General features: G+C 36.7%; 1 protein-coding gene across 1 annotated transcript; it reads right to left on the bottom strand.

Moving 5' to 3' along the window:
* Positions 1-4,993: 4,993 nt before the first annotated feature.
* On the bottom strand, positions 4,994-8,518 carry LOC132159781 (transmembrane protein 121-like). Its single transcript, XM_059569387.1, has 2 exons — positions 8,241-8,518; positions 4,994-8,160 (listed from the first exon to the last, which is right to left on the bottom strand). Exon 2 carries the CDS (start codon positions 6,914-6,916, stop codon positions 5,930-5,932), a length of 987 nt encoding a protein of 328 aa, XP_059425370.1. The 5' UTR covers positions 6,917-8,160; positions 8,241-8,518; the 3' UTR covers positions 4,994-5,929.
* Between the last annotated feature and the right edge of the window lie 1,901 nt (positions 8,519-10,419).

Raw genomic sequence — 10,419 nt, forward strand, 5'->3', positions numbered from 1 at the left:
ATAAAAACCCACTAATGAAAATATCTCTAAATTATTGTTGTTGAAAAAAAATACCCAAAAACACTGAGATATAATTTTTTGGTCAACATCGCACACTCCTACTAGGTATCTGCATACTGATAACTTTTCTCAAATCATGAACTCAACTGCCTTGAGACTTCTTATATCCACACAGAATCACACTAATATGCATAGATATGCATATCCAGAATGCCCAAAGAGAATATTTCTTCTTTTTTTAACGCTGTCCTCCATTTCTGATTTGACTTTCATGGCTCCCTCCGGATGCATTTATCAGCTGCGGGTTAGTAGTTAGCTGCGCTAGAGCACTGCTGGCAGTTGCCCCATGTCTTTACAATCTTTTTTTTTTCTTTTTCATTTTTACCCACATTAGGACTGACTGACACATAATCCCTTGGTGCAGCAGTGGCCCCCATTTTCTTGGCAAATAGCAGCAAGTTTAATACCACCCTCTGTCCAAAATAACAACTCACACAATTTTGCTTCTGTAATTGGGCTATTATCGTCGAGGCGTGAGGTCTGTATTCTCAAGCAGCTTCACCAAGTCGTTGCTTAAAAGGTTTTTCAGTGGTCAGCTATCAATTGGTTATAAAACAATTTGGCCAGTCTGCTATTTGTAACACTTAGATTTAGACCTAACTGGTGAAGTGCTTCCGTTGCTTTGGCTCAGTGGTTCTCAGCCTCAGACAACTTTCAAATGGGACCTCAAGATAACTTGAATAACAAATTATTAAAGATCACACAAAACAAGTATTAAAATAAGCTAAATCAACAGAAAATCTAAATATGTAAAAATAATGATAATAACAATAATAATCTTATCCAGTGAATTATTAATCAGCTTGTTAATCATGCAGTCTTTATATACTTAAGTGCACATTTGGGCCCTTGGAGTCAAATAATATCGATATAAATAATAATCTTCAACTAAGATTAAACTTTAAAGATTTGACGTTTTTTAACAAATGTTCATATCAAAGAAACTTTCCTGACCCAGACACTGTCCTTTGCACCCTCTAGAGACAAAAAGGTTCTATCTACAAAGTCGAAATCTAACCAAAGTCTCTTTAAGATAAGTCACGTCACTCGGCGGCCATCTTTGAAACATCTCTAGGGGCTCATCCAAGTGCAGTTCCCATCTCTTTGAATGGGAAAACATCAAATTCTCCAAAACTTTTCACTAAGCTTACGATTAAATTTCATATTTGAAATCACCAAATAAATCTGATAACAACTGTGTCATAAATGTTGTTACTTTTGCTCAAATAGTGTTATAAAAAGCTTGTTTCTCAGGATAGATCTAAGAGCACGTCTCAGAGCGTTGACTGTTTCTATAACAACCGGTACTTCTAACGGCAGCTTCAGTGATGCGCTGACTTTACCGATTAGAGATTGGCTCTTTCATTCAGAAGGCGGGGCTTCCTGCGATTGAACGGCCATATTGAGCATTGCATTTTCCTCATTCAAAACTATACGAGTGACACGTCTTGGGTATTCTATAGTCTTTGCTCTAACTTGGTTCTATAAGGTTCTATCTGTCAGCCAATCAGCACTTCGAATGCACACAAGCGGACCAATCAGGATCAACTTTCTTTGTCATGTCGCTGGACTTCTCTGTGACAGCGCGAAAGATTGAATGTTAAATATTTCAAATGTAAAATATTTTAATAATATGTAATCAGTGAAACATTTTTCAATGTTTATTATCTCTTAAAGAAGAGAATTTTTTCACAACACTAATAAAATATCTGATGACTCAGTTTTTTCATCAGAGTGGCACTGTTTCATAGATGATGACGACGAGATGTTTCACTCATAATTACTACAGGCATAAAACAAAATATCATCGGCAATCAATCAAAAATTGAATCGAATTGAATGGCTTTACTGCAGAGCAATAACTGTATGTAATGAAATGTATGTGTCACAGTCATCCGATGGTGGATGGGGTGAATAGCGATCAAAATGTTGTTTCTGAAGAATATGGTTGAGATCGCAAATATGAGTCAGATGCTAAGTGCGCTCTGACGGTGACAGTGATGGTAAAATCAAATCATCTGCTCAAATTGAACCCTTCCAGTTTCCAAAAGGTAACAGAATATGCTTTATGTTATTCCTTTGTAATTGTTATTAATATATCAGGAGAGTTTTACACTATTGCAGTGGTTAGAGATCCATCCGTGTTACAGGTCTGGGACGATATAACATAGACCCGATATGTAATGATTGGTGCAACATTCATGAATGTAAGGGTTAAACTTTGTGAAACAACTTTGCTAAATCATTGTTTTCTTGCAGTTTAAAGTCTTAAAATGTCTCAAGTTTTAAGGTCAAATGGTCAACAATTTAATTGACGAGGTCATAAATGTAAACGTTATCTCGGTCCAAACTGATCTCTAGAGAGACAGATCCCAAAGTCCTTATTTAGATATATCACAGTAGCTACTTAAACTGTTCCTGCAATGATGTGTTTAATTACCCACCATATTCCTGCATGAAATTAAACATCTGCACTGAAAAAAATATTTAGCATTGCCTTTTATGCTTTACTCGTTTTAAAAAAAGAATACAAATTATTCATCCTAAATTATGAAATGAATTTCATAAAAAGCATTCCGTTTTTATCATATCGACACATTGTTACAATACTAATTTTATGTTTTAAAACAAATAAAAGCAAACTTTTTATTTCTTGAAAATTGTTGCTTCAGTTAATGTTTTGCAAGATAGAACCTTATAATTCCAAGTGGAAAATGACTTTTTAGAATTAGAAGGTTCTATCTGCATTTGAGCGTTCCAGTAATTCCCATTTACAAATTTGAGGGGATTTTTGATATTCCACATTTAGAATACATTTATGGTCTCTGTCATTTTTATGCATGAAAGAGACTTGTTCCACATATCACGTTTGCTAAATGGAATGCAAAATCTTTGAAGCTCAATATCTCAGAACCGCTCAGAATCCAGAAAGAACCATATAATTCCAAGGCGGTGAAAATATAAAACTACTGTCTTAAACAGTGGTAGTTTTTAATTTTAATCATCGTGTTTTAATAAAAAATGCAATTAAAAAATCTAATTCTATTATTATATTTTACTCTGGCATACCATTTTAGTAAACAAGTAATTTAGCCTCTTGAGACCCTGCAGCCTCATATGAGGACATTACATTTTTGTGAATTTCTCTTGAGACTGTTCATGCCACAGTTTTAAGTCTGGATGTCCTGTACAGAGCACATTCAGGGCTTTTCAGAGATACCGAATGATTGGATGTTTCACATGACCACTCCCTCTCCTTGGTCATCAAAATGTCTGAAATTAATTTAGTGACACTCTTATGGAAATATGATAATATTTTTTAGTTATCATTTAAATCTATCTAATTTTAAATTATGTGTCATAAATCAACATCTAAGGAAAAATCTATTGATTGTGCATATGCATCTTCATTCATGTCTTTTCATTTTCTTTTAAGAAATTGAGTCCCGATGTCCTCTACCGAGGACATAGCATAACTTATGAATGAAATGCATGAATGCAGAGCACAAGGCTGCACTGGGAAATCCCATGTGCAATGCATGACAAGCAATGTGCATCTGTGCTTGCAAAGTGAACGAAACTGCTTTGCAGCATTTCACACCAGCCAATAGGGGCTATTCCAGACAGGCTGGAAAGATAGAGGCAGCTAGTTAGAAAAAAAGCCCCAGTTCAAAGGATGTTTACATTTTCAAATAAACTGTGAAAATGTGTCAAACTAACTTTTTGTACCAATGGAGTCTATGTGTGTCATACAGTAAGATAGACCCACTGTACTCGTATGAGGACATATTTTTCTGCAAAAACTACTTCCTGTACAAAAACAAATTTTAGGTATTATACTTATTAGGTCCTACATATCCCAAGCAAGAACAATTATAAAATGCACACCAGGCAAACTCTCGGGTCTCGGGAAATGTGCAAAAATAAAAACAGACTGTGTTGTGTGCGATTCAAAACAGATTTCATAACACAAAGCTATCATGACTTCAGAAGACTTGAAATATAGCGCACAGTTTGACCTACTTTTATGGTGCTTTTTTGTGATTTTTGCAGCTTAAAAGGCCGAGTCCCATTCACTCAAGTGAACAAGGGGAAGTGAAAGATGTCATTTTTTTCGAGTAGCTACATCAAATGTGTATTCATCAAGTGTGAGGATTTCTGTGCCTATATACAGAGCACCTTACAAATTAAATGGCAAATTAAATAAACACTCATAAATTACTGACTGAAAAATACTGCTTTGATGAACTAGTAACAATTTACTTTGCTCTTGACAGGTAAAAAAAATGCGATTTATATATTTGTGTTTCTATCTGGCACAGAAGCAGATATGGTGTCACTGAGGCAATAAGAAACTGTCAGGTGTATTTACTTTTTTTTTCTTTGTGCTATATTTGTCATCTAACAGTAGCTATAGCAACATGCTAAAATTGTAGCTCATGGTAAACGTTGTCATGAAACATTTATTTTAATTCTCCCAAGGCACACATCTTTTTACTTATTGTTATTGAAATACTATGTATGGCTGAGCTTAGATTTTTGTTTTTAAATAGAAAGCCCTCAGAGATTTTGAGTGAGTTTACAACAGCTAATAATTTAAGAGTGAAAGACGACACTTTGCTAAGTTTGCATTTGATTATGACAAATGTATTTAATTGAGAACGCCTCCGATTCTAGATTTGTAGAAGAAACAGACAAGCTGCCTTTTATCATCATGTTGAACTGACAAGATAAGAAGAGTTCAGAGGCTTAAGAACAGAATAATCATACTGAATAACATGATTGGATTTGCGCAACACTTTGTGGATGTTTGTGCATTTAGCAGACTGTTGCTCAAAAAGAACAAGGAATGATGGAGTTTCAAATGATGGAGGTCGCTAGCTGCATTGCTAGGTGGCATAGCATCAATAAAAAGAGAAAAACAATGTTAGATATCAACAAAAACGTTTTAATAGCAAAATATCATTCATTTGGTTTTCATAAAACATCAAAACAAAGAATATATGAAGCATAAAACCATCAAATATAAATCATTCACATTGTAATAAGATAACAGAAATGAATTATAGTACAAGTTGTTTCAAAATACAACTTTTCACCATACGGTAGTTATTAAATGACTGCAAAAATATGATGATTTTACCGCAAAAAACATTATGTACCACATTTATAACACCCACCAGGAAAAACGAAAATAGATGATATATTCGCAGCTGTCTGTGATTGTACAATCATCGAGTCACTGAGAGTTCATTCAAGTGCGATTTGCTTGGCATTCCACTTGTTAATTAATAAAGTTCATAAACTACTACATTTCAGGATTAAAGACTTTTTTCTGGAAATGAATGGACCCCTATAGATCCACAGCTGCCTTGTGTCTTCATTTGACAAACAATTCATCTCATCAATGATTTTAATCTTCATTATTTTTTCACTAAAAGTAGGTGCACACTCTGTGAATTTTGCCACTTTGATTACATTTATTTCCCATTAAACTGTTAAAGTAGTTTAACAGTGTGAAAAGATGAAAATTCAAAATATAAACATTTATTTTAAGTAGCCGAAATGTATTTTATTTTAAGGTTGTTTAGATATTTCTACAGGGAAATAGACAAATACTGAAGAAAATGATTAAGTGGTGCTTTAAAATGCCCGGTCAGTGCAGCTAAATGTTTGCCCTATATATACAGAACATTCTGGTATGTATCCAATCATTAACCTCATCATACAATCTGATAAGAAACATTCTTAAAGTAATAAATCATACAGTGTACACCCACATTAAAATTAGGACAAAAAATCTCAAAGCAGTTCATGTTGTGCATTGTCCAGTTATCCTCCATGCAAACTCTTCTCATTCCCCCTTTTGTCATGTTTCCTCAAGTTCGGATTCTTCTGGAAGTGTGGTGAGATCTTGTATGACTACCTGCGGAGTTGGCATGGTGATGGGCACGGGCATTACGACTGGCACTGCCCCTCGAGAACTTTGTGGCACTGCGTCCCTCTGTAGTTCTGGAGCGAGAGCGGGTGTTGACGCCTCCTGCATGTTTCTCCGGTACTGCACGAAGCTGCACGTTTTCAGGACAATGGCGAGGACATTCTTACCCATTAGTATTCCAGACACTCGGATGTCCCTATAAAACACCATATTCCCTCCCCGTATAAAGATCGTAATAAAATTGATAGTGACCAAACTGAGAATGGGATACAACAACATCTTGTGCGGCACAATGTTCACACCTTGCATGCTAATTTCACTTAGCGACACACACGGCAGTATCAGAAGTAGTATGTAGCAGTAGAAAAAAGTAAGGCCCTCCACCCATAGAGGGAGCCCTTTTCTCTGAGGCTCCCATAGGCTGGCCTGAATGTCCAAGATGTCGAGAAGATCCACCACAACCCAGAACAGCCGACTCCTCAACTCCTCCCTCTTCTTGAGCGGACGAACGTATTCCATGTGGTCGATGGCTGCCAACGTGACGTAAAGTCCCGGCAGAAAAATGGAAAGCAGCACCGTCAAAGCCTTGCAGGTAAGAGCGTCCGCTCTCTCGCCTTCTGCCTTGTAGTTCTGGTAGACAAAGTATACCTTGATCTCCAGCACAAAGACGTAGAAGAACCAGAGGATCATGGCGTAGCCGCGTTTAGCAGTTCGTACTTCGGCGCCGACCCATACCGCAATGTACCGCAGCACGATGAGGAAACACACGTCCCCTACCATCACCATGATGCAGACGCCCACCTTTCGTGGACCTTGATTCTGCTCCACAAGGTAGGCGTCCAGCAGCGCCATGCTACTCATGATAAGCACACACGAAAGGCAAACGTGTGGCTTGTTGGAAGGGGGCGGTGGGACCATGTTGATTATGAGAGACAAGATAAAAATGATGGGTGGCTGAATGTTCAATCAAACAGAGTTTTGTAGACCCATATGATTTGCCTTAACTGTTCATCCCAAAGACACAGCAGTCCTGGAAACAGTAGTTAATCTAAATCGGCTTAATATCACAGCAACCTGTTCCTCAAACTGAGGCGTGATGGGAGGAATAAAATAATGAGGAAGCAAGAGAAAAAGATCAAGAATGAGCCACACTTTCTATTTCTAAATTCAGCCAGAAGCAAACAAGCTAACGCACAAGATAGTACCTCACAGCAAACCTCTTTCCGCTATCAGTCATCAGTCCTCTCGCCTTAACTCACTCCCACAGTTCTCTGAGTGAACACAGGCAACCTATGCATACTGATCACAGCTGCTTCGGTTTTCATTCATCGTTAATTGCATCGTTCACCACCAGAGTATTAAATATTAAATATTTCAGTTCTCCCGGTCTGTAAGCACAACCACCGGCTCTTATTTTCCAAAGAAGAGTCTCACAGCTTCAAAAGCAAGTGGAGAAGGCGAAATAAGCCACATGCTCTCTGAAAGAGTGGGTCAGGAAATATCGGCTGTGATAAATTTGTCATTTTATGCCAGAAGTGAATCCGTTCCCAGCACTATTCCTCAGAGCGCCGCACACAAGACTACAGCTGACTTGCTTCTCCTATGAGGTTCATGATTCCAGATTGCACTGAATAGTAAGTCTGCATGTGGTTTACGTACGCATGTTTTTCTCAGAAAAATTGCAGCGGAAGATGTCTTTGAAGCCCCGAAGTCTCAAATCCGATCCAATCCTCAGATCTCTCAGTCCCACAAAAATCGATGTGGGTTTTGAAAGGTAAAGTATTTCAAAGTAAGTTTATCTATTTAAAAAAATGACCTCTTTTCTGAAGGATTAAAAGCACGTCACTCATCCACAGTAACAGTCCTGTGCCTCCTGTGGACTAAAATCACTTTATTCTCATCTCCTCCCCAGTATTGACGCCAAAGAAGTCAATAAGTTTCCAGTTGCCCTCACCTCTGAAAATCTCTGCAGCAATAATCTTCCCCTTTCATCCTTTCGAACTCCAGAGCAACGTTCTGTGCACAGCCTGTGGCTCCTCAACGTAGTCTGGTTAGATTTCACACTCCTCCTGCTGTTTTTCTCTTTTCTCCTCCCTCTCTCTGCTCCCTTCCACTTATGCGCAGTCAGGCGTTGGTTGTCAAAGAGGGACGCTCAGCAACAGCTACAGATAAAGACCGTGTGAAGCTTTCATTTGATCAGAGCTGCGCTGTCACAACTAGACCATGGGTCTACATACAATACCTCTCTTAGAGATTCCCTTTATCAGTTCTTCAGAAGTTCTGCTTCAAAATCGTGAGCTGTGCATTGGTCCAGGGGTCTTTGATCTGATATAGGAAATCTCAGAGAAACCGTGACTGAAACAATCAAGAGAGTGAGATAAGGTTTTCACAATGCAGAAGCAACCACTGAGAACATCAGGACAAAGATAGTTGGACTAGATGGTAGCCCTCATTTGTGAAACGTCTTGCAAGATTCAAGAATTTATATTAAATTTAAAAAAAGGTAAAAACAGTAATAATAATAATGTGAAATGTAATCTATTCCTGTGATAGGAAAGCTGAAATGTCAGCATCATCACTCCAGTCTTCAGTATCGCATGATCCTTCAGAAATCATTGTAATTTGTTGTTGTTGTGAAAATCATAATACATTTTTAGCAGAGTTCTTAAAAATAGTTAAAAAGAACAGGATAAAAATAAAAATAAAAACCTTTACAAATGTCTTTACTGACACATTTGATTAACTGAATGTGTCCTTTTTGTGGAAATACAATATGAAGTATTGTTTAAAGTACTGAATCAAAATTTGTAGTAAAATATTCATGTTTTAATTCATTTAAATTTATATTAAAATACTATTAATATTAACACAATGTTAACGTCAGCCAAAGCTAGTTCAACTAAATGTGTAATTGTCTGTCTCCCATGCGGTGAAATGTATACTATACAATAACTGCTTTGCTGTGTAAGTATTCTAACATACTACATCACCCGATAATTAAGTGAATGATTTAGAAAGTATGTAGTTTATGAATACATTTGGAATTATACATAGGTTCCTCAAAAGTCAACATGAAACTTTTGTAATGTATATTTAAACTAGCTTAATGTAGCCAAAAATATGTCAGACACAAAAATGATGCTAGCTTTTCAGATTAATATATATGTTCATATATATGTTATAGATGTTTGTGTGCTTGCTTGGGAGGTTCTCCAAGGTGAAGAAGAAACCGTATGGAAGCTATTATGGAAATGGGAAAACAAATTATGCCAGGGCTGAGGGGAAAGCTTTCATTTATGAACTAAAAAAAGGAAGAACAAAAAAAATTAAGTATAACAAGATTCCCTTAGGCTATAGCAAAAGACCTGCACATTTAACTTCACCGAAGCAAACCTGAACTGTAAAATTCCAGGTGTTTTACAGCAAATTTGGAACCAAATTAAGCTTTTTATGGCTGTTACTCCATGTCTGTTAGCTTTGAGCACATATATATGCTAATCCAGTCCTAAATGTTGACATAATCAACAATATGCATTTAAAATTAGCATTCTTACTCAAACCACATGCTAGGTTTGACTGATTATATCAGCGATTAGTCATAAACCTTCAAATTGAATCACCAAAATGATCAACAATGAATTAAAAATGCACAAAGCCTTTGTTGTTAATTATAAAGCGTATTACTTATAAATGTCCTCCCAACTTAGATTACCAGAGCGTTCATGAATATTTGACAAGAATCCAGACCATTAGTTCCAACAGTGAGAGGCAAATCTCTCGCCTTTGTTAATTGGATGTGTTCGATCACTTTCCCTGCCCCCTTCTGAAAATCACCAGACATCAATGTAAATGTGCTATTGAGATCTATTGCAGTAGGCTGAATCGTCTGATAGATTGTAGTTTCTACCATCGAGGTGTCAAAATGTGCATCCATCCACAAGCACCATGAGACAGAGACTCAGATGAGTACATGGCCATAAATGACCATTAATAAATGATTCAACAGAGTGAGACGAACTTAAGAAGAATCTGTTCAGAGTGGCATACTGATGTACTGCACACTGCTGTTGTGGAGTACGTAAAACAGAAACGGATAGGAATAGGAATTTTAAACATCCGTATGAAGCAAAGCATGCAAAATTGAGCATGTTGCATGCAGTTATAATTTTGAAAATAGTTATTTTGCATTTTGTGTACATTTTGTTGTGTTTTAATGTTGGTAGTCTATAAAGCAATTTTGGTAATGTTGTAATTTTGGTATTTTTGCAATTAAAAAAAATTGTAAAATGTGGTTGCTGTTATTTATGGGTCATTTGTGAAAGTGTGTCCATTGCATTGTGGGATACATTACCCAGTGCAGTGTACATAGTATAGTGGTTTATATATTATTTGTAATTTAATGCCTACCAAAAATAGGATGC

This window comes from Carassius carassius, chromosome 16 (assembly GCF_963082965.1).
Source record: "Carassius carassius chromosome 16, fCarCar2.1, whole genome shotgun sequence".
Classification (NCBI taxonomy): domain Eukaryota; kingdom Metazoa; phylum Chordata; class Actinopteri; order Cypriniformes; family Cyprinidae; genus Carassius; species Carassius carassius.